At 45.5% G+C, this 24976-nt stretch overlaps 1 protein-coding gene across 1 annotated transcript in view; it reads left to right on the forward strand.

Annotated features, from left to right (window-relative positions):
- YIPF4 (Yip1 domain family member 4) overlaps positions 1-24976 on the forward strand; it is a 686237-nt gene that overhangs the window by 325384 nt on the left and 335877 nt on the right. Inside the window, 1 exon segment of the mRNA XM_044060191.1 lies at positions 21244-21321. Within this exon segment, the coding sequence (XP_043916126.1) occupies positions 21244-21321 (78 nt within the window).

Below are 24976 nucleotides of genomic sequence, written 5' to 3' on the forward strand. Positions count from 1 at the left end.
TCCAGTGTGTATGCATTTTTGTTATATGCTGGAGTCTTTATTGCTGCTTATCGAGAAAAGCTGATATTCTTCGTGTTTCACTGTTGCAGTCATTAGATATGGGTTATCTGCCTGCAGGTAGCCCTCAGCCAGCTTGAATATCAAAGTCTTGGATCCCTGTGTCGGATGCTGTCTCTTCTTCTATAACGTCAGTTCGTCAGGTGTATAAAACATGCAGCTGACGCCATTGCCCCAGTCTTTCTTGCCACGTGGTGCCCAAAGCAGAAGCAGTTCTCAAGTGCTGGTCGGCCGACTCCTGAAATTTTCGTTTTTGAGTTTCAGAACCAAAGTGTTCAAAAAAGCTAAGTACCCCATTAGGGAACCTTTTTCTTGCTCTAAACCGGTCAGTAAAAGTTAACAGTTGTATTACCTCTGGAAAGCAAATATCTCCTAAAGATTTTCATTCGTACTGCATTCCTTGCTTAGGCCCAGACCACTACGTCCCTCGCTGTCGGTTTTGTGTCTTATTCAACCCACAAACTATTTGTCGTCTGTTTATTTTTGCAGCAAATTATTTTGGTATTCGGTTTAACTATCCAGAAATGGCTTCGGTAAGCCATCAGACTACCAACATTCCAAAAAAATGTAAAGATAAAGACAAGAGATAGACCGCATAGGTCCAAAGCTGCTGACGATGCTTCCATTAAGCTAGTCACCAGTTCGCTGATACTCCGTGAGGTACTTTCGCAGCCCCTGATACCTGCTACTTCAGATTCGCAGGCCTCTACTGAGACCCATTCGGAGTCTGGTATGCCACGAGATGCTTCTTCGACTATGGAACCTACAGATGTCTCTACCTTGGATGGCTCTGGAGCCACTGTGCAAGTATACACTTCTGAGGGTGTATTCAGGCCTACAGACTTGCATTTCAAACCAGTGCCATCTTCTTCAAGGCCTAAAACTTGACCAACGCCTAGAAAATGGACATCCAAACTGCATGGTCAGGCCCATATGCCTAAAAAACAAATGATAAGCATGCCTGAAGACCTTATTACTTTAATTAGGGGAAGCCAGCCTTCTCCCTCTAAGAGACCTAGAACTGATTTTCCTTCTGATTCTTCAGATCAGGATTCTGAAATTTCTGTTTCTTCTGATTAACAGGATTTGCCCTTATCTACCTATGAGGATTCTGATGCAGAGGATTCCATTCCCTCTGTTTCCCCTCCAGAAGATTGTTCCTTTGGTGAAACCTTGCACACTCTTAGGGAGCATTTCTGCTGGGAAAGCCAGGATTACTCTGACTCCAAAAAGAGGCTTAGGGAATTCTTATTCCTCCCTCAACACAGGCCTTTAGCTATCCCTCCTGTCCTGGACATTGTAGATGATGCCTTCTTGTAATCTAGCCTGGCCTCAGATACTTTACCTCCAGCTCCCAGGAATCTTGGCTGGTATTACAGAGTACCTGACTCTCACAAGTTCCTCTTCAAGGATACTACTGCGGACCCAGAGACCATTTCCCAAGGACCTAAAGGCATTAAGGCTACTACTGCCAAAAACTCTACCCCCTCTGATAGGGATTTCAGGTCCTTGGACAGATGGGGTAAGAAGGTATACACTTCTGCTACTTTAGCCGTTAGGGACTTAAGCTGCCAGTTTCATATGTTAAAGTATCAGCAGCATGTTATTGGATTCCTTAAATAGAAAATGATGTTGATTCCTGACTGCTGAAAATAAAGAATTACAGGATTTAATGAATTCTGCTGAATAAGTTGGTAATCATACTTTGCAATGTGGTTTTGACTCAGTAGAGGCATCTTGCAGGGCTGCTGTCACTGGGTCTGTACTTAGAAGGCATGCTTGGCTTAAGGAGCAAACTTTGCCAGATCATGTAAAAGCTAAATTACTGGATCCTCCCTTAAACCAAGACCGCCTGTTTGGCAACAAAGCAGTAGTAGTACTTAAAAGATGGAGGAAAAAGCTACATCTATGCAAACTGTTAAAGATTTCCTGCAAGTTCAGCATCCCAGATATAGTAGGCATTGGCCTTCTTAGAATTGGTCCTTTCCTGTCTCTTCCAGGCCTTCTCAGTCCAAACCCAGGACCAGCAGACCACCCAGGCTTAAGTCTCTAGGAACTCACAGGCCTAAGCAGTGGGGGGCTCCCACTTCCAAAGCTGGAAGTAGTAAGATACCCCCCCTATGGTAAACTGTCACAATGACTTAACCTTAGACCTTCCAAGCCCTGCTCAACTGACTGTTCCTTTAGGGGGAAAAATCACCCTGCATGCAAAAAACTGGGAACTCATTACCCAAGACAAATGGGTTTTAAATATAGTTTCCCAAGGATACAGATTCCACTTCCACACCTTACCAACCCCAAACGGTTAGCCAGACCTACCCCCAAATCAATGGGCAGAGGCTCAACAGCAGGTTCTCTCTCTTCTAAGTATCAGGGCTATTCAACTTGTACCAAAAGAGGAATGGGGACAAGGTTTTTACTCAAGACTTTTCCCGGTACCCAGAAAAGAAAACTCCTGGCGTCCTATCCTGGATCTGTCTATCCTAAACACCTTTTTGGTAATCCCAAAATTCAAAATGATAACTCTTCATCAGCTGCTTCCCTGCTAGGCAAAAATGCCTGGTTGGCGACACTGGATTTAAAGGAAACTTACCTGCACATCCCAATAAGGGAATCTTGCAGAAAATACCTACGCTTCAGAGCAGGCCACATGCACTATCAGTTCTCTCCACTGCCCTTTGGCTTATCCATTGTGTCCAGGGTATTCAAAGTGCCTAGCTCCAGTCATTGCATTCTGCAGGCAAAGAAATATTCAGATATACCCATAACTGGATGATTGTCTAATTCAGGCAGAAAGCCAGGACTTACTATTAAATCATCTGGCATTTGTAAAGAAACTGCTAACCTCACTGGGGTACACCATAATTGAAAATAAATCACTCCTAGTACCCTGCCAACAAATTGTTTTCCTGTGAGCAAGCTTGAATACAACTTCCCAGATGGCCTATGTCACACAAGAGAAACAAGTGTATTTGACAGCCTACTTCAAACTACTGGCCACAAAGACACAGCTATCTGCAAGGAAAATACTGCAAGCCCTAGGGTTCATGGCCTCTTGCATTCTACTAATTCCATATGCAAGACTGCATATGAGGAAACTACAATGGTATCTAAAAAACCTATGTTGCCAACATTCTCAGGACCTGGAATCAATTATTCCTATCATTCCTTGTATAAAGAGAGAGATCTTTTGGTGGGCAGAGGCCTGCCACCACAACAAGGGACTGCCATTCACTCTACCCCCTGCCGCCCAAACCCTAACAACAGACGCATCAGACTATTCATGGGGGGCTCACTTGGCAGGGCAGTGCATTCAGGGCAAATGGAACCAGAGTCAAATGCACCTGCATATCAATCAAAAAGAAATATTAGCTGTACAGAATTCTCTGACAGCCTTCAAGGACCACCATTCTTCCAGGACAGTTATTGGTAAAGATGGACAACACCACTGTTATGTGGTACATAAACAAGCAGGAGGGGAACCCACTCATACCCTCTCTGCAGACTAGCCATGGCTCTGTGGAAAATAGCCTTGAGCTACCAAGTGCACCTACAAGCTCATTTCCTGTCAGGCAAGCTAAATACACTGACAGACGACCTAAGCAGAAATCTCATGGACCCACACAAGTGGAAGCTGAAACCAAAGATATTCAACATTTTGAGAAACAAATGGGGGAGCCCAGAGATAGACCTATATGCCTCCCCTCAGAACTACCAATTGGACAAGTTCTGCACAAGGACTCTCCACAGACAAGCTTGGAAAGTGGATGCCTGTCCTTCACCTAGGAAAGCCTCTCAGTTTATGCTTTCCCCCACTGCCTCTCCTCTCGAAAGTTCTACTAAAGATCAAACAGGACAAACCAAGGACAATACTCATTGCACCAGACTGTCCACGCCAACACTGGTACCCCCTCTTGCGCAGTATGTTACTGCTGGAACCATGGCACCTGCCTCCAACCCCTTTTCTACTGTCCCAGCAGGAGGGCCAGATTCTTCACCCCCAGCTTCAAACCCTGAACCTGGCAGCCTAGTTAATTACCTGAGTTCTCCTATACCATCCCTCAGCAAGCAAGTGCTGGATGTCATCCTGGAGGCAAGAAGCCCTAGTACTGAAAATCCTATGCTGAAAAGTGGAAAAGATTCTATTCCTGGAGCCAGACTCAGGGGATGGGCACAACAGTGCCCAGTTTACCGCATATCCTTCAGTACTTAACAGAGATGCTTCACAAGGACCTTTCTTTCTCTTCTATTAAAATTCATGCCTCGGCCATTTCAGCACATTAATACTGAGCCACCCCTCTTCTCTCACCCCCTGCCGAAACAATTCCTCAGAGGGGCTAAAAATTTAAGACCACCCAGGAGAGCGCCCCCTACTCCAGCCTGAGACCTTAACTTTGTAATGGAAAAGCTCACTCCACCTCCTTTTGAGCCAGCTGCAACTGCAGAGTTGAAATTCCTTTCTTGGAAAACAGCTTTCCTTCTAGCCATCACTTCAGCAAGAAGGATGTCTGAATTACAGGCCCTCATGGCAGTGAAGCCCTCCACCATCTTTCATGCAGACGGGGTATCCCTCAGGACCAATCCTTCCTTTATGCCCAAGGTGGTATCCAGTGTGATCAGTCCATTCATTTACCAACCTTCTTTTCTAATCCGCAGAACAAAGGAGAACAAATACTGCACTCCTTGGACGTGCTCAGACCATTTAGATTTTATTTGGAAAGGACTAAGCCTCTCAGGAAATCTGAACAGCTGCTAGTTGCCTTTGCTGCAGGGGCAGAGGGGAAGGCCATTTCAAAGCAAACCACTTCTAAGTGGATAGGCCATTGCATTCATCTCTGCTGTAAGCACCTTGGAAAACCTACCCCACAGGGGATAAGACCACATTCAACCAGGGCTGCATCTACCTCTACAGCCTTTCTCAGAGGAGTCCCTACCAGGGACATCCTAGAAGCTGCTACCTGGAGTTCTATACATACCTTCACCAAGCATTACCACTTGCCAATTTTTTCTAAATCCAGAACTGGTTTTGCTACTGCAGTCTTGCAGGGCCTAATAGCTGGTCCTAATGCTCTCTAATTGCCTCCTCCCTTTCCTAGCTTTGGGAATCTACCCAAATGTAATGACTGCAACAGTGAAACACGAAGAACATAGTACAGTTGTGTACACTTACCATAAATGTAGATGTTTGAATGTATTCACTGTTGCAATCCTGATTACCCTCCCTCCAGCCCACTGACTTCTATTGCCTATACCTCTCTTCTAATTTACCATATTTAAGCTTTCTGGTGTATTTGCTTTTTGTTGAAGGTGTAGCATTTTATGTAATTGCTTCCCATTATGGGGGCACCTGACATCTGGGGCAAGCAAAACTGATGTAATGGCGTTGGCTGCATGCTTTATACCCCTGACGTCATGGAAGATGAGACTGCAACTGACGCAGGACCCAAGACTTTGATAATCAGACCGACTGAGGGCTACCTGCAAGCAGATAACCCAAATGTAATGACTGCAACAGTGCATACACTCGAACATCTACATTTATGGCAAGTGTACACAACTGTACTTTTCATTTGTCTGGCACACTCTTTACAATGCAGTTTCTTGATAAGAGTCTTACTTCCTTCAATAGCACAGTTCAGCTCCCCCCTTCCCTATATAATTTCACAGATAGTATCTGACTGAGCCATATTCTTGCCACCTACATTGCTGTTAGGCCCCCTGTTCTTGCCTTTGTTGGTTAATTCTACCCAGTTTGCAGTTAGCTCTTCCTTCAAACTTACACACAGCCCACTAGAATGGCCCACAAACCAATATATAGGCATGATGACTGTTCTTCTAAGCTTTTGTTAAACCATCGCACCCTACCCTACATTGTAGTGCACATGTGTAGAGACATACACACACCTGGCTTTTATTATGAGAACTGTTTTAGTTAGTTTGCTAAAAAGAGCACATCATCTTCATATTTTGGTGAAGGTGATGGAATTAAGATGTGCACAACCTCTTGAGGCAGCCAATTACCCAACCATGCATTTTTTTTGTTTTTTTTTATTAAGTAGTTGCCTTTTGCAAGTTGCTCAAATTCACATTTTGACTTACTATAGTATTCTTCCATTATATTTTTCTGGGCCTTTTGTTTGTTTGTTTTTTTATTGCGCTTACTTCAAAATCTCATTTTCCATTTTGGACACTGCTTTTTTCATTGATTGTACCTCAGTAACATTAGCTCAACAGAAGTTTCCATTTTGGATCACACTTGTTTTAATTCCTAACCCTGATTAACATGTTTGTCCTCTGTTGCCAGCCTTCATTTATTTGACACCTCCCCATCTGCAAAATATTTTATTGTTAAGAATCTTTGCTCATATATATCAGCTTTTTCTATGGCCTGGTTCAGAACCACCATCTTAGTAGGATTTCATTCAAAGTTTCCAAATGGCCCTAAGCATTATTATTAGATGTCCTTCAAGAATGCAGCTGCATTCATAACATATGGGTTGTCCTGCCTCAGGCAGCCCTCGGTTGGCCGGATTCCAAAGTCTGGGTCCGACGTCGGCTGATGTCGCATTTCTCTCCGTCAGAGCGGCTGGAGTATATAAGCATCAGCCGACGCCATTTTCTTCAGTCTTTCTTGCCGCGCGGTGCCCGAAGGAGAAGCAGTTCGCAAGTGCCGGTCGGTCAGCTCCTGTATTCTTCGAATCCGAAGTCATCAAAAAAGCTAAGTACCCCGTTGGGGACCTTTTCTTGCCTCAGTCGATGTCAGAAATTACTGAAAAAGTTAACAATTGTCTATCTTGTGGTTAACAAATACCTCATAAGGATTCCCACTCTTACTGTCTTCCTTGCCTTGGCCCAGACCACGACGTCTCGGCCTGTGTCGCCTGTGCTCGCTTCAATAAGCGCACTCTCAGGCACCGGGCGGAGTTCGCTGAAGACTTTTTCGGCGATAAATTTGCTTATACAATGCCGTCGGAACTTCCGACATTGCAGACTCCTAAGAAACGTAAAGACCGGGACCGACATCCTCGGCCCGCGTCTTCCACCAACTCCACGCCAAAACATACCGTGAGTGCTCCGGTTCCCCCTGAGACGGTTATTTCACCGCTCCGAACCGAAGACACCGCATTACCGTTACCTCCGATACCGGAGGCCACACCGACGCCAGTTATAGATTTTCCTCCGGATACTGAAACCGAGGAAATGCCCGAGACCATTGCTGTAGATAAGGTTACTCCTGCACGTGGAGCTGCTAGGCCTCCTATGGCCATGTCTATTAAGGCCTACACACGTGCTAAGGCAGCCAGCAAGACCAAGCACCTTACTGTTAAAACCTTACCTCAGCCTACTCCTGAAGCACAAATCATGACTATGGCCGCAGACTTAATTTCCATGATTAGAGGTTCACAGGCCCATCCTGAGAGAGGATCCCAGCCTCCTTCTGATAAGAGGCCCCAGGTTGAACCCTCTGACCCTATCCCTTCAGATGAAGATTCTGAGGACTCTGTTCACTCCGATGGCCAGGAAGAGCTCTTCCAGACCTATGAGGACTCGGATGCAGAGGATTCCATCCCCTCGGCCTCCCCTCCTGAGGATATTTCTTTTGGGGAAGTTCTGCATACCATGAGGGAACATTTTAAGTGGCAAGGCCAGTAATATTCTGATTCCAGAAAGTGCCTTTGTACCTTCCTTAAAAAGCCCCAACACAGGCCCCTGGCTATACCTCCTGTGCTAGATGTTTTGAATGACCTATACTCTGACTCCAGTGTTACCCCGGATACTCTTCCTCCTGCTCCAGCCAAGCCAGACAGATATTATAGGATCCCAGAAACACATTCTCATTTCTTTAGGGCCCATGCTGTTGATTTGGAAACTATTTCTCAGGGACCTAAAGGGGTTTCAGCATCCACCTCCAAAAATCCTTTGCCTTCCAACAGGGAAGCTAGGTCATTAGAGAGATGGGGGAAAAAGGTCTACACCTCCACTACTTTATCTATGAGAGCTCTGAATTGCCTCTTTCATATGTTTCAATATCAGGATTACCTGTTAGATGATTTACAGAAAACATTGGCCTCTCCTGAACCTTTAGACAGGAAGTCTTTGCAGGAAGCTGTACATAATTCTCAGCAAGTCAGCAATCACTTTCTGAAGTGTGGCTATGATGCATTGGAAGCTTCATGTAGGGCAGCTATGACAGGGGCGGTCATTCGTAGACATGCATGGTTAAAAGAACAACCTCTACCAGATCATGTTAAGGCAAAACTCCTTGATGCACCCTTGGAAAAGAACAAGCTTTTTGGTGCTAATGCTAAAGATGTGTTAAAGTCCATCGAGGAAAAAGCAAAATCAGTTCAGACGGTCAAAGATTTCCTCCAGGTTCAGCCACCCAGATTCAGCAGGAACTGGCCTTCTAAAAACTGGTCCTTTCCTAATCCTGAAAGATTTCAAAGGGGTAAAAACAGGCGTGGCCGAGGAAGAGGACAATACAGAGGTTCTTACAGGGGACGACAATGGCAACCAGCAAACCAAAGAAGTGACACAGGGGTCTCGCCTGCCCCACAGGGACAATCTCAATGACTTTCCTCTACTTCCGCTGACCAAGGAGCAAATAGAAGCACCCTTGGGCGGAAAATTATCTCTCTGTTCAGACAATTGGCACAGATTGACAAAGGACAAATGGATTTTGGACATTATAGACCAAGGTTACAGGTTCCACTTTCATACCTTACCAAGAAAACAAGGCATGCCAAACCTACTACAAAACCAGAGGGCAGAGGCTATCAAGCAAATTTCTCTGCTTGCTCAGATCAAAGCAATAGAAAGAGTTCCACAACAAGAACAAGGCCAGGGGTTTTACTCAAGACTGTTCCTTGTTCCAAGAAAAGAAACTCAATGGAGACCAATACTGGATTTGTCCGCATTAAACACTTTTCTCATAGTACCAAAGTTCAAAATGCTGACTCTACAGCAACTCCTTCCCATGCTGGGCAAGGGGTCTTGGCTGATTACTCTGGACCTCAAGGAGGCATACCTGCATGTCCCTATCAGACACAGCTGCAGAAGATACCTCAGATTTCTTGCAGGGCCAGAGCATTATCAATTCTCAGCATTGCCATTTGGCTTATCTACTGCGCCCTGAGTATTCACAAAATGCCTGGCTTCAATAATTGCTCATTGCAGGCTCCAGGTGATCCAAATTTACCCGTACCTGGACGACTTGCCTCATACAAGCGGACGACAAATTGATTTTGACAAAAAACTTGAACTATGTCATATAATTGCTACAGGCTCTGGGATACACAGTCAACTTCCAAAAGTCAAGACTTCAGCCATCCCAGCAAATAACCTTCTTAGGAGCCAATCTAGACACAGCCCCTCAAATGGCTTACCTGACAGAAGACAAACAAGAGAAGTTAACTCATTATTTCAAAGGTTTGGCAAAACTCACCCAGATGACTGCAAGGAGATTCCTACAGGCCCTAGGTTACATGGCATCCTGCATTCTCCTGGTCCCATTAGCAAAGACTACACATGAGAAAGCTTCAATGGTACCTAAAAATCCTATGGTCTCAGCACAGCAACAACCTAGAGACAACCATTCCGCTCATTCCATGCCTACAAAAGGAATTCCTATGGTGGGCCTCGGTAAGCCAGGCAAACACAGGTATTCATTCAAAAAACCTCAGATAACACAGATCATGACCACAGATGCCTCAGACCTTGGATGGGGGGCGCACATGGAGGGCAGATGTATACAAGGACAATGGTCTCCAAAGGAAACACATCTGCATATAAACCAAAAGGAAATGCTGGTAGTAATGCATGCCATCGTGGCCTTTCGACAACAACTTCAGCAAGGCCATCTACTGATACAGACAGAGAACACCACTGTGATGTGGTACATAAACAAGCAAGGGGGCACCCATTCTTACCCCCTTTGCAGACTGACAATGAATCTTTGGGAAAAATCACTGAGCCTAAACATACAGTTGCAATCCCAGTTTGTTCCAGGCAAAGACAATGTGCTGGCGGACAGCCTAAGCAGGAATTTCATAGATCCACACGAGTGGAGGTTACATCCGAAAATCTTCACACAACTCACCTCGACATGGGGCAGGCCAGACGTAGACCTATTTGCCTCCCACCTCAACCATCATCTACAATAATTCTGTTCAAGGACATATCATCCACAAGCTTGGAAAATAGATGCTCTTTCATTCAACTGGAACTTCCTAAAAATCTATGCATTCCCTCCTCTGCCACTGATGACCACAGTATTACTAAAGATCAAAGCAGAGAGGCCCAAGGGGATCCTGATAGCTCCAGGCTGGCCAAGACAACACTGGTATCCACTACTACGGAGCATATGTCACAACAAAAAGTGGGCTCTTCCCCAATGGCCCCTACTTTTGACTCAACACAACTTCAAAACAGTGCATCCAAACCTTCAGACACTGCAGCTAACAGCCTGGGAGATCCCATGAATAACCTCAATCTATCTCTCTCCAAGGAAGTTCAGCGGATATTAACAGAAGCTCGAAGACCATCCACCAGAAAGGTTTACTTGGCAAAATGGAAGAGATTCAGCATTTGGAATACCAGCAAGGGACATGATGCATCATTATTGAACATCCCACTCATCCTGGAATATTTGGCAGATATGCTACAGAATGGACTCTCATATTCCTCCATAAAGATACATGCTTCAGCTATTTCAGCTACATATAACACTGATCCGCCTGTGTTTTCACATCCTTTAAGGCAATTCCTCAGGGGAATCAAGAACATTAAGCCACCAAGAAAGGCTCCAGTGCCAGCTTGGGACCTCAACTTTGTCCTAGAAAAACTGACTCTACCTCCCTTTCAGCCAGCAGCTTCAGTGGACTTACAATTTCTCTCATGGAAGACAGCTTTCCTGTTGGCAATTACCTCAGCAAGAAGGGTTTCGGCACTACAGGCCCTAATGGCAATACCACCGTTCATAATCTTTCACAGAGACAGGGTCTCCTTAAGAACCAACCCTACTTTTATGCCAAAGGTGGTATCTAGGGTTTCTTTAAATCAAGCTATTCACCTGCCTACTTTCTTCTCCAATCCTGTGAGCAAAGGGGAAAGACTGTTGCATACCTTGGACATTCACAGACAACTTCGCTACTACCTGGACAGAACCAAGACCAGCAGGAAGTCTGATCAGCTTTTTGTAGCTTACGCCCCTGGAGTACAAGGAAAAGCAATTTCAAAACAGACTATTTCAAAATGGATTGGACATTGCATCAGATTTTGTTATTCCTTCCATGGGAAGAATGTTCCAGCCAATGTCAGACCACACTCCACCAGTGCTACAGCCACCTCTACAGCATTCTTAAGAGGGGTGCCTACAAAAGACATTCTAGAAGCTGCTACATGGAGCTCCGTGCATACATTCTCCAAACACTACAATCTCCCTCTATACTTCAGATCCAGAGCAGGCTTTGCTTCGGCAGTCCTGCAGGGTTTGATTGCCACACCATCTCTTTCCTAGAGCATTCCTCCTCCCCCAGCTAAGCTATGGTATTCTACCCATATGTTATGACTGCAGTTGCATTCTTGAAGGACATAGTACAGTTTTGTACCTACCATAAATGTAGATGTCCGATAGATATGCAACTGCAGTCGGATTTTCCCTCCCTCCATACCCCTCTATGCCTTGGGTCCACTCCTATCCCTGTTTCCCTTAGCTGGGGATATCTGTTATGGTGTATCTGTTTATTGCTTACTTATTTGTCTGGAATCCTGTTTTTGTCTTCCAATTTGATTACAGCCTTCCTTGGAGGGCACCTGGCATCTGGGGCAAGAAACACTGAAGAAAATGGCGTCGGCTGATGCTTATATACTCCAGCCGCTCTGACGTCGGAGAGAAATGCGACATCAGCCGACGTCGGACCCAGACTTTGGAATCCGGCCGACCGAGGGCTGCCTGAGGCAGGACAACCCATATGTTATGACTGCAGTTGCATATCTATCGGATATCTACATTTATGGTAGGTACAAAACTGTACTTTTCTTCACCAAACCCTTAGGTTCTGGTAATACATGAACAAATATGCAGCAATCAGTATGGTGCTTTCCTATCTGTGATTCATAAGTTTTTCTACTTTTAGTGCACTTCCATAAGAACAGTCATTTGTTCCAAATCCCTATAGTCCTCCCTTTCCTTGAGTATTGCTATAATTTTCTCAAGGTGGTTATTTAGCCTTGACTCACCTTACCACTGTGACTTTTCAGCAACAGTTCAAAGCTCTTCAGTTTGCATTGCTTTTACAGTATTGCTGTTTTCGTTGGTATGACTTACATAGGATGTTCATTGTGCATACAGCTGCATTCATAACAGATGGGTTCTCCTGCCATCAGGCGGGTCCTCAGTCGGCCGAATTCCAAAGTCTTGGTCCAGCGTCGGTTGTCGTCGCTTCTTCCCTGACGTCAGTGCGACAGGGGTATAAAAGAGCCAGCCGACGCCATTTTCTTCAGTCTTTCTTGCCGCGCAGTGCCCGAAGCAGAAGCAGTTCGCAAGTGCCGGTCGGCCAGCTCCTGAAATTACGAAAATTTTGCAACCGAAGTCGTCTTGAAAGCTAAGTACCCCGTTGGGGAAACTTTTCTTGCCTCAGACCAATGTCAGACAAAGTTAATAATTGTATTTCATGTGGGAAGCAAATACCGCATAAGGATTTCCATTCCCTCTGTATTCCTTGTTTAGGCCCAGACCACGACGTCTCGGTCTGTCGTTTTTGTGCTACATTCAACAAACGCACCATTAAGCATCGGGCGGAGTTCGCCCAGCATTATTTTGGCAAAAACTTTAACTATATTATGTCGTCGGATACTCCGACTCCAGTTTTGTCTAAAAAGTGCAAAGATAAGGACCGACACACGAGGTCTGCAGCCTCTACTGACACCATGCCAAAGCCTACTACATGTGGTCCTGTTCTCAGCGAGGCACCTACGCAGCCCCTGACTACCGACGACGCTTCCTTGGCGGTGTCTCCTGTGCCCGAGGTCTCAGGCTCCTCGGCCCACACCCCGACTACAGATACCGAAGCCACTCTTGGCGGTGAATCTCAAAATGTGGACAGGTCTACCTCCTCTCAAGGTGTCTTCAGACCTTCCTCTTCTTTTTCCATCAAGGCTTTCATGAAGTCTAAAGCAACCATGCATCCCAAGAGGCAAGCTACACAGGGCCCATCTCCAGGCCCCATGCCTAAAAAACAGATGCTTAAAATGGCTGAGGATTTAATTACTCTTATCAGGGGTTCTCAACCCCCCCCCCGGACAAAAGGCCCAGAGTGGAGGAAGAATCCCCCTCCTCTGATCAGGGCTCCATTATATCAGAGCACTGATGAACAGGAACATTCTTACTCTCCTTTTGAAGACTCTGATGCAGAGGAGTCCATTCCCTCTGTATCCCCCCCAGAGGATTACTCATTTGGGGAAACTTTGCATACCTTAAGGGAACACTTCCACTGGGAAGGCCAAGATTATTCTGATTCCAAGAAAAGGCTTAGGGAATTTCTCTTGCTACCTCAGCACAGGCCTCTGGCTATACCTCCTGTCTTGGACATACTAGATGATGTGTACTCGGAGGCCTGCCTTAACCCGGATTCTCTACCTCCAGCCCCAGTCAAGCCTGACAGGTACTACAAGGTTCCTGACTCTCACCAATTTCTATACAAAAGCCATGCTGCTGACCCAGAAACTATCTGACAGGGCCCCAAGGCAATTAAGGCCTCCACTGCTAAAAATCCATTACCTTCCAAGAGAGATTCCAGATCCTTAGAAAGGTGGGGAAAAAAGGTATATACCTTGGCCACCTTAACCATGAGGGCTTTAAACTGTCAGTTCCATATGCTAAAGTACCAACAGTTTTTGTTATCACAATTGAGAAGTAAAATGTCACAACCTGAACAACCAGACTTGAAGGAGTTGCAGGATTTGATGCATAGTGCAGAACAAGTGGGTAAACATACCTTACAATGTGGTTTTGATGCTCTAGAGGCCTCATGTAGAGCTGCTGTTACAGGATCAGTCATACGTAGACATGCCTGGCTCAAGGAACAAACCTTACCAGATCATGTCAAAGCTAAATTACTAGATGCCCCTCTGCAAAAGCATGTATTATTTGGTGCTAATGCTGAGGAGGTATTAAGGAAAATGGAGGAAAAGGCTAAATCAATGCAATCAGTGAAAGATTTTCTACAGGTACAACCCCCACGTTTCAGTAGAAATTGGCCTTCCAAAAATTGGTTCTTTCCATCCACGGACAGACCCCAAAGAGGTAGATACAGACGCGCGAGGGGCAGAGGGCAATCCCAAGGATCGTTTAGAGGCAGACAATGGCAAGCTCCTACACAAAGAGGTGGTGAGGATAACTCGCAACCATTCAGAAAGCAAGCCCAATGACTTTCCCCTTTGCATGCCAAGCAAGACTCAAATGGCAGCACCCTTAGGTGGAAAACTGGCATTATTTTCAAAAAATTGGCATATTGTCACAAAAGACAAATGGATCCTGGACATTATAAACAGAGGCTACAGATTCCATTTTCACACCCTTCCAAAAATGAGAGGCATGCCAAACCTGCCACACAATCAAAGGGCAGAGGCACAAAGACAAATTTCAGATCTCATAGACATGAAAGCTATTCAAGAGGTACCTACGCACGAACAAGGTCAAGGTTTTTATTCCAGACTATTCCTGGTACCAAGGAAGGGAAAAGATTGGAGACCTATTTTGGACCTATCCATCCTAAACACATTTCTACTCATACCAAAATTCAAGATGCTCACTCTACAGCAGCTTCTTCCCATGCTGGGCAAGGAGTCTTGGCTGGTAACACTGGACCTCAAGGAGGCATACCTGCATGTCCCAATCAGACCAAATTGCAGAAGATACCTCTAATTGCCTACTGCAGACGTCAAGGGATACAAATATACCCCTATTTGGACGACTGCCTGATCCAAGTGGACAGCAAGCACATTCTTCTGAAACATCTGGCTTATGTAATAATGTTGTTGAATTCTCTGGGGTACGCAGTCTACAAAAAGAAATCGAGGCTAATACCCTCTCGGAAAATAATTTTCTTGGGTGCCAACTTGGACACAAACACCCAGATGGCCTACCTCACTCCAGAGAAGCAGGGGCAACTAACTCAATACTTCAGAACACTAGCAAATTGCACCAGGCTGACTGCAAGGAAAATCCTGCAGGCTCTGGGATTCATGGCATCTTGCATCTTACTAATCCCACGTGCAAAGCTGCATATGAGGAAACTTCAGTGGTACCTGAAAAACCTATGGTCTCAACACAGCCACAGTTTGGAAACAATAATACCACTAATTCCATGTCTTCTAAAGGAATTTCTGTGGTGGGCTCAAGCATGCCAAACAAACGCAGGTCTCCCATTCAGCAAGCCTCAAGCAAATCAAGTCATCACAAAAGACGCCTCTGACTACGCCTGGGGGGCGCACATGACAGATCGGTGCATTCAGGGCAAATGGTCCCAAAAAGAAAAGCACCTTCACATCAGTCAAAAGGAAATGCTAGCAGTAATAAATGCTATTATAGCTTTCAAAGACCTTCTGCAACCAGGTCAACTATTGATAAGGACGGACAACACCACAGTAATGTGGTACATAAACAAACCGGGAGGAACACATTCATACCCCCTATGCAGACTGGCCATGTCACTTTGGAACATGGCCCTGGACTTACAAATCGAACTGCAAGCACAGTACTTGCCAGGCAAGGAAAACACGCTGGCAGACAACCTAAGCAGAAATAGGACAGATCCACACGAATGGAAGTTGCATCCTCAAGTTTTTACAGAGATAATTCAAGCATGATGAAGGCCAGACATAGATCTCTTTGCCTCCCACAAAAATCACCAATTGACAAAATTCTGCTCAAGGATTTTTCATCCAAAGGCCTGGAGAGTGGACGCTCTCTCTTTCGGTTGGACATCAGTGACAATTTATGCCTTCCCACCTCTTCCTCTGCTGCCCAAAGTTCTATTAAAAACCAGAGCAGACAGACCAAAGATGATTCTCATTGCTCCAGACTGGCCAAGACAACACTGGTACCCACTCCTGAGGAGCCTGACGCATTCCCCACCATGGACCCTGCCTCTAATGCCTCTTCTGACTCAGCACAGCTTCAAAACTCTTCACAGTCAGCTAAAACCACTCAATCTAGCCGCATGGAAGATTCCTTAGCATCACAACAGACTCTACTCTCCAAGGAGGTGCAGGATGTCATTTTGGAGGCCAGAAGGCCATCTACTAGAAAAGCTTACTCCACAAAATGGAAGCGGTTTTGTGTCTGGAATGAGAAAAAGGGCCAGGATCCTGGAAAACTGAATTTACCTCAAATATTACAGTATCTAGCTGAGCTGCTAAGCAGTGGACTTTCATTCTCCTCCATCAAAATCCATGCCTCAGCCATTTCTGCAGAATACAACACTGATCCACCCTTATTCTCTCACCCCCTCTTAAGACAGTTCCTCAGAGGGGCTAAGAATCTAAAACCCCCAAGGAAACAACCAATACCTGCTTGGGATCTCAATTTCATTCTAGAAAAGCTGACCTTGCCTCCTTTTGAGCCAGCTGCTTCATCAGATTTGCAATATTTGTCCTGGAAAACAGCTTTCCTTCTGGCTATTACCTCAGCTCGTAGGGTATCGGAACTACAAGCTCTCATGGCTGTGCAGCCATTTATCATCTTCCATCAGGACAGAGTTTCCTTACGAACCAACCCGTCCTTTATGCCAAAAGTGGTATCCAGGGTAGCTTTGAAGCAGGCTATACACTTACCTACCTTTTATCCTAATCCTCAAAACAAAGGGGAGAGATTACTACATTCCTTGGACATCCACAGACAACTGCGTTATTATTTGGACAGAACAAAGCCTTTCAGAAAATCAGAACAGCTCTTTCTGTCCTATGCTATAGGAGCTCAAGGAAAGCCAATTTCCAAACAGACAATCTCAAAATGGATAGCCCACTGCATACGCTTTTGCTATTCTTTTCATGGCAAAACTGTACCTACAGGCATCAGATCTCACTCCACAAGGGCCACGGCTACCTCTGCAGCTCTTCTCAGAGGAGTTCCTACCAAAGATATTTTGGAAGCAGCCACTTGGAGTTCTGTGCATACCTTCTCCAAGCACTACCACCTTCCATTATACTTCAAATCTAGAGCGGGCTTTGCCACTGCAGTCTTGCAGGGCATTCTGGCTCCTCCTAGCTCCACCTAGTGCCTACCACCCCTTTCTTAGCTTTGGGATTCTACCCATCTGTTATGACCGCAGTTGTATGCACGATGAACATAGTACAGTTTTGTACCTACCATAAATGTAGATGTTCGAGTGCTAATACAGCTGCAGTCCAGGTTTCCCTCCCTCCTTCCCCTCTTGGGACAGGCCTATTGGCTAACACCTCCTCATGCAACCTGATTGGGGTATTCATTCTTGATGTATTTGCTTGCACTACTGTATTTTGATTATATGGCATTGCTTTATTACACAAATTTATGTATTGCCTTCCTTCTGTGGGGCACCTGACATCTGGGGCAAGAAAAACTGAAGAAAATGGCATTGGCTGGTTCTTTTATACCCCTGTCGCACTGACGTCAGGGAAGACGCGACGACAACCGACGCCGGACCAAGACTTTGGAATTCGGCTGACCGAGGACCCGCCTGACGGCAGGAGAACCCATCTGTTAACACTGCAGCTGTATTAGCACTCGAACATCTACATTTATGGTAGGTACGAAACTGTACTTTCATAGGTAGGTACTAGACTACCGGCCAAGGGCTACATAAGCCTAGACAGCAAGGTACTGTAGCTTACGCCACCCAAGAAAGTTATTTTCCTGTGCCACTGTCCAGCAGAGATACAGAAGTGATCCCGGGTGTATTTCCTATTTCCCATCCACTCAAGATTTTTCTTAAAGAGCGCTAATGAAGAACTTTGCTTGACATAGATGGGTAGCTTGTTCCAGAGTTTAGGAAGTCTCTGGGACAGGAATCTATCCCTCCAGCATGTCCTGTTTATTGTGGTGACAAGGTTTAGGTCCCTAGAGCGTGTAGCTTGGAGGGATTGGGATTTCTTTAGGTGTAGCATGTCCAACAGCTCTGGGTTTGACCTAGTTTTATATGTTAGGCAGAGATCACCTCGGAGTAGGCAATATGCTACGGAGTAAAGCTTGTGTTTTTTGAGGCGGTCAGTGTAGGGCATTTGTTTGAGGCCAATAATCCTCTTTGTGAGGTACTTCTATGGCCTTTCCAGCTGCTGCAGATGTCTTGTGAGGTACATTCCAAAAGGGGCGTTGTACTCTATAATGGGTCTAATGAGTGACAAGTAGAGGGGAACAATTACCTCTTTTTTCCTGGATGAGAACCCTTTTATGATGGTGTGCCATGTAGAAGGACTTCCTGACTACTGTGGCAATTTGACTATCAAAGGAGAGACTACTGTCCACCTGGGTCCCAAGGTCTCTTATCATGCATTCGGTGTTAAGTAGATTGCTGCCTTATGTGGTAGTTCATGGGTACAGAGTTTTTACCAAAGGGGATGACACTGCACTTTTTGGCATTGAGCTTGAGGCCATGGCTCTGACACCAGGCATCTGTCTCAGTGAGGCCCGTCTGTAGGATGCCCACATCATTTGGGGACTTGACTATGGCTCCTAGTTTGCAGTCATTTGCAAACTTCGTCAGCCAGAGGCCTTCTGTGTTAGCCTGTACTTCAGAGAAGTAGATACCAAACAGGAGAGGTCCCAGGAGAGAACCCTGTGGCACTCCACTTGTCACTGCCTTGAGGTCAGATTTGGAGTCTGCAACTTTTACAGTGTGGGTTCTGTCAGTGAGCCAGTTGTCAGCCCATCTTGTGACGTAGGGATTTATACCAGGTTTAGTGAGTTTAGCTATAATTCCAGAATGGGGGATGGTGTCGAAAGCCTTGGCGAGGTCAAGTTAGGCTGTGTGAACCACCTTACCCTCCTCATCCACGGCTTTGGTGACTGTCTCAAAGAAGTCGATCAGGTTCAGGAGGCATGATCTGCCTTTCACAAACCCGAACTGGGTGGGATCCAGAGTTTGGAGGTTACCAATGTCTTTGTCTATGAGTTCTATGATGATACGTTCCATGGCCTTGCAGACCAGGCTCGTCAGGCTAATGGGTCGGTAGTTCCTGGGATCAGTGTTGGCTCCCCCTTTGTGGAGTGGGATAACTGTTGCTGTGCACCATTCAGTGGGCACATAGCCTGATGCGAGGCTATTATTGAACATGGTGCTTAAGTGGGGAGCCAGTTCGTTCTGAAGTTTATGTAAAATGCAGCCTGGGGTGTTGTCCGGTCCCGGGATGCTGTGTTTTTGGCTTTAGAGAGTGCAGTTTTTACCTGCGTAGTTGTAATTACAGGGACTCTGCATTGCACAAACATTATTGCCCCTTTTTCTTTTCAGATACTCCCCATTGGCTGTTACTAAAATATTCTCCACTGGCTTTTGTAAAAGCTCCCCCTTATTTCACTTAGGATACCCGTTCCACCCACCCTCCAGCCACAGGCATCATGATGCGCATGATAAGAGCATTTTTTTTCAACATTTCCTAGTTGGAGGAATGGCGTTTGCCAGATAAACCTTTTCCAAGTGGATTACAAACTGGATTGTTATATCATTTCCATTAACTAACAAGTTCCCATTGGAAGATGTTGTTGCTGAAGGCCATTTTGTGAGGAGTGTAGCTGCTTCCATTGCTTTCTTCAGTAATGTATCCTTTGCAAACATTTGTGCTAAGGTTATTTGATTTACAGTTCCATGACTCTGGGATTCAGGCCTTCATCGATACATCAGTACTTCAAGACTGAGCTTTATAAGCATTTTCTTCTGGCTTGTACCACCCTGGGCAGGTATACTTCTTGGGAGTCACATAAATTATAGACCCACAAAGGTGGGCTGCAGGTGTTGCATGTAATGCATACACACATACTGTTTAATTGATGGATGAGGAAATTATCACCTTGAGTCATAGGCATATCCCTTCATTCCCTCATGCTTGCATAACCCCAACACCTGCTGTTGACATTCCCTGTAAATTGGGCATGACAGTGTAGTTGTCAAATCATAATTTGTTTTTGTGCGATTCTTAGAAAAGTGTTCATTCAGTGATCAGTAGAAAACTGATAAGCTCAGGGATGCTTCTGATATCACAATATGCACTGGCATAGGCCGAGGGTACCTACTTATTTACCCTCTGAAAGTTCCTCAAATCCACATGTTGGCTTTCACAGGCATTTTTAGCCAAACTGGAATAGAAGGAAGGATGGACATTAGTGTAGATCCACTGAGGTCTCCTTGCAAACACCAGTTATGCAGAGATTGTCTGCCATTTGTTCACCCAGCCCCTTGATTTTTCATTGGGCCAGCTATGTTTCTGCTGCCTTTGTGTGTGATTTGCTGGTTTCTTTTTTTTGTTGTACATTTATTTGGTCTTAACATTCCTGCAGACTGTCTAAGACAATAGAGTGGCTAAACCCATTTGTTCCTCATCACAGGCCATCATCCAATCAGCCTAGTTGGTCTTTAAAACCCTATTTCCAGTGTTTGTGTCCTAGTACTGATGGGCGTACTATAGACTCTGTAGGGGCAGTGGATTGATTATGCAATCATTGTGACTTCAAGAGGCCCTGTCCCCTTGTAGCAGATGTATCTGTTTGGTTTCTGTTCTTCACCAGGGATAGAGGCAGTGTAAATACCCCTGGAGCACACATCTCAACTCACCACCCAGAAAAGGGAGACAGAAAAGTAGGCAGTGCCTCAACATACCTTTCTCACCCCAGATTTCTTCAGTTCCCAGGCCACTAGTCAACCCTAAGTTGACTGTCGCATTTAAGGCTTCATTCCTTAGACCACTGAGAACAAAGGTTCTTTTTACCTGGGGTTACTAAGGAGTGCAAGATGGTCAGTTGGCAATTTTGCTTACCCACTTTACTGATAGGATTGAATTTAAAGTCAGTCTCCCACCTTGTAGGCCATTGTCTTAACCACACTCATAATCTTTTTCCTGTTACTAAGTTAGAGGAAGTTACATTAATTTGCATGTATAAATTGCATTTGAAGTATAAAAACAGTAAAACTAACCTGACCTCTCCTCCCTTTGCAGGTTGTTTCATGGATTATAACAATTTGGATAATTGGATCATTGACCATTTTCTTATTGGCAAGAGTACTAGGAGGAGAAGTAAGTATATTCTAATGTAATTTTTTCCATCAGTACTGATCATGCTGCTGGTAATGTTGTCTTTTTCTGTCATTTTCTGTCCACAGCTGCCTCGAAACACACTTGCAAACTTTTGCTGTAGCTGATAAGTGTAGTTAGTGATTTATCCTTCAGGGTGAGATCTGTAAAAGGTATGATGTTCTTCGTGTTTCACTGTTGTAGTCATCACATTTGCATCATCCCTGCCAGGGTAGCCCTCATTCGGCCCAAATACCAGAGGCTTAGTATTTCTGCGTCGGTTGCTGTCGCTTCAGGACTGGCGTCAGGTCGTCAGTAGTATAAAGTAAGGCAGCAGATGCCATTACATCAGTCTTTCTTGCCGAGGAGCCCACAGCAGAAGCAGTTTGCATGAGTGCCTGTCAGCCGCTACCTGAATTTTGTCTTCTGAATTGAAGTTGAAGTCTTCTAAAGCTAAGTACCCCGTTGGGGATCCTTTTTTCTTGCTCTAACCGATGTCAGAAAAAGTTAACAACTGTCTCACCTGTGGAAAGCAAATACCACACCGAGACTTTTATTCTTACTGCATCACTTGCTTAGGACCAGACAGCGACATCCCTCACTGACGCTTTTGTGCTTTGTTCAACGCCAGAACTATACATCATCAGGCCCTTATTGTAGCTAGATATTTTCGCACACAGTCCTCTAATTCCGATATGGCTTTGGTAAGCCATCCGACAGCAGATCTTCAGAAAAAACGTAAGGATAAAGACAGAGACAGACCACACATACCGGTCCAAACCTACCGACGACGCTTCCGTTAAGCTAGTCATCAGTTCTCTGGTCCTCAGTGAGGCGCTTTCGCAGCCCCTGCTGCCCGCTTCTGTGGATTTGCAGGCAGCTACCGAGACCCTTTTGGAGTTCGGTATACAGCAAAACTCTTCTTCGACTAAGGATCCTGCTGTTGTCTCTACTTTGGATGGGTCCAGAGCCGCTGAGCAGGCACCGGCTTCCGAGGAAGTACTTTGCACTACCAATTCTCGACACAAACTGACCACTTCTTTCGAGTCTACCGTTCTTTCAAAAATTGCCGTATTCCTAACGCCCAGGGTATGAACCACGCCCAAGAAACCGGTGACCCAATCTCAGGCACCTGCTTCCTTGCCTCAGTCTCAAATGCTTAAAATGGCAGAAGGCCTTATAACGCTGATCAGGGGAAGCCAAGCTACCCCTTCCAAAAGAAAAAGAGATCTGTCCCCAGTAGTTTTATCTGAACAGGAGTCTGATGCATCTGAATATGAAGACATGCAACCCCTCTCTGCTTATGAAGCTTCTGATGCAGAGGAATCCATTCCTTCAGCCTCTCCACCCGAGGACTTTTCCTTTGGGGCAACCCTTCATACTTTAAGGGACCATTTCCAGTGGGAAAGTCAGGACTACCCTCAGTCTAAATAGACACTCAGAGAATTCTTAGATCTTCTACAGCACAGACCACTGGACATTCCTCCTGTCCTGGATGTTGTGGATGATTTTTTCATGGAATCTAGTTTGACTCCTGCTCCCAGGAAACCTGACAGGTTTTACAGAGTCCCCGACTCACACAAATTTCTTTTCAAAACTCTTACGGCTGACCCTGAGGTTATTTCTCAAGGGCCTAAAGGAATTAAAGCAACTTCTGCTAAGAATCCCACCACCTCAGATAGGGATTCCCGAGCACTAGACAGATGGGTTAAAAAAAGTATACACCTCTGCTACTCTTGCTATCAGAGCACTAAATTGTCAGTTCCATATGCTAAAATTTCAGCAACATACCATGGAACTCCTCAAACAAAAAATATCATCCTTTTCTGCTTGTGCAGAAAATAAGGAGAGTTACAGCAGTTAATGCATTCTGCAAGTCAAGTAACTAAGCACACCTTACACTGTGGTTTTGACACCCTAGAAGCTTCTTGCAGGGCAGCAGTCACCGGTTCTGTCCTTAGAAGGCATGCTTGGCTTAAAGAACAGCCCTTGCCAGACCATGTCAAATCTAAATTATTGGATATACCCTTGCACAAAGACAACTTATTTGGCACCAAGACAGAGGAGAGCTTAAAAATGATGGAAGAAAAAGCTAAATCTATGCAGACAGTTAAGGATTTTGTACAGGTACAGCCACCCAGGCTCAATAGGCATTGCCCCTTCAAGCACTGGTCCTTTCGTGCCCCCTCCAGGTCAGTTCAGCCCAGACCCCGAGGAAACAGACCCCCCCCCCCCCACCAAGACAACAGCCACAGGGAATGCAGAGATCAAAGCAATGGAGTTCCTCCACTTCAAAACCAAGGAGTGCAAAGCCATCCCCTCATGGTAAGAACTCACAGTGACTCTCCACTTCCACCCCCTCTCTCTGCCCACCTACACTTGCCCCTAGGAGGAAAACTGTCCTTCCACGCAAGCACCTTGGCCACCATTACCAATGACATTTGGGTCCTCAACATAGTGTCCCAGGGATGCAGATTTTCTTTCCTCAACCTCCCAACCCCAAAAGGGTTCCCAGATCTTCCACCAAACCAGTGGGCAGAGGCTAAAAAGCAAGTCCTTTCCCTGCTATCTCTGAGGGCAATAGAGCACGTTCCTGCAGAATAGATAAGCCAAGGTTTCTACTCCAGGCTCTTCCTGGTACCCAGAAAAGAGGGCACCTGGCACCCCATCCTCAGTCTATCCATTCTAAACACCTTCCTGGTGATACCAAAATTCAAAATGCCCACCCTCCAGCAACTACTACTTATGCTGTTCAAGATTGTTTGGCTAGCCACCCTAGACCTAAAAGAGGCCTACCTTCACATCCCAGTCAGGGAATCATGTAGGAAATATCTACGTTTCAGGGCAGGATCTCTGCACTTTCAGTTCTCTGCGCTTCCCTTTGTCTTATCTACTGCTCCCAGAGTTTTCACAAAATGTGTGGCTCCCGCCATTGCTTTTTGCAGACAAATAAATATACAGATTTACCCATACTTAGAGGACTGCCTAATTCATGCAGACAGGAAAAGCTGCTCAAGCACCTGGCCTTTGTAAAGTCCGTACTGACCTCCCTAGGGTACACTAATGGAAAGAAATCCAAACTAGTACCCACCCAATGGATTATATTACTGGGAGCATGCCTAGACACAGCATCCCAGATGGCATTCCTTACACCAGAAAAGCAAACTTACCTGACAGCCTACTTCTCTTAACTAGCCACCAGACCCCAGTTATCCGCAAGGAAAATCCTGCAAGCTTTGGGGTTCATGGCATCTTGCATTCTACTCATTCCATATGCCAGACTGCATATGAGGAAACTTTAGTGGTACCTAAAAAGCCTTTGGTGTTAACACTCTCTAGACCTGGAAACTCTTATACCAGTGATACCTTGCCTAAGGAAAGATTTTGTTTGGTGGGCAGCAGCATGCTACCACAACAAGGGACTTCCTTTCTCACCACCCCCAGCTGCCCAGACCATCACCACAGATGCATCAGACTATGCCTGGGGTGCACACCTGGATGGCAGATGCATGCAGGGCCAATGGAGCCCTCACCAAATACATCTGCACATCAACCAAAAAGAGATGTTAGCTGTCCAGCATGCATTGACAGCTTTCAGGCCCCTTCTCTCCCCAGGGGCTCTCCTGGTCAAAACAGACACCACCACTGTGATGTGGTA

Source organism: Protopterus annectens, chromosome 1.part2 (assembly GCF_019279795.1).
Source record: "Protopterus annectens isolate FY-2018-M chromosome 1.part2, PAN1.0, whole genome shotgun sequence".
NCBI lineage: Eukaryota > Metazoa > Chordata > Ceratodontiformes > Protopteridae > Protopterus > Protopterus annectens.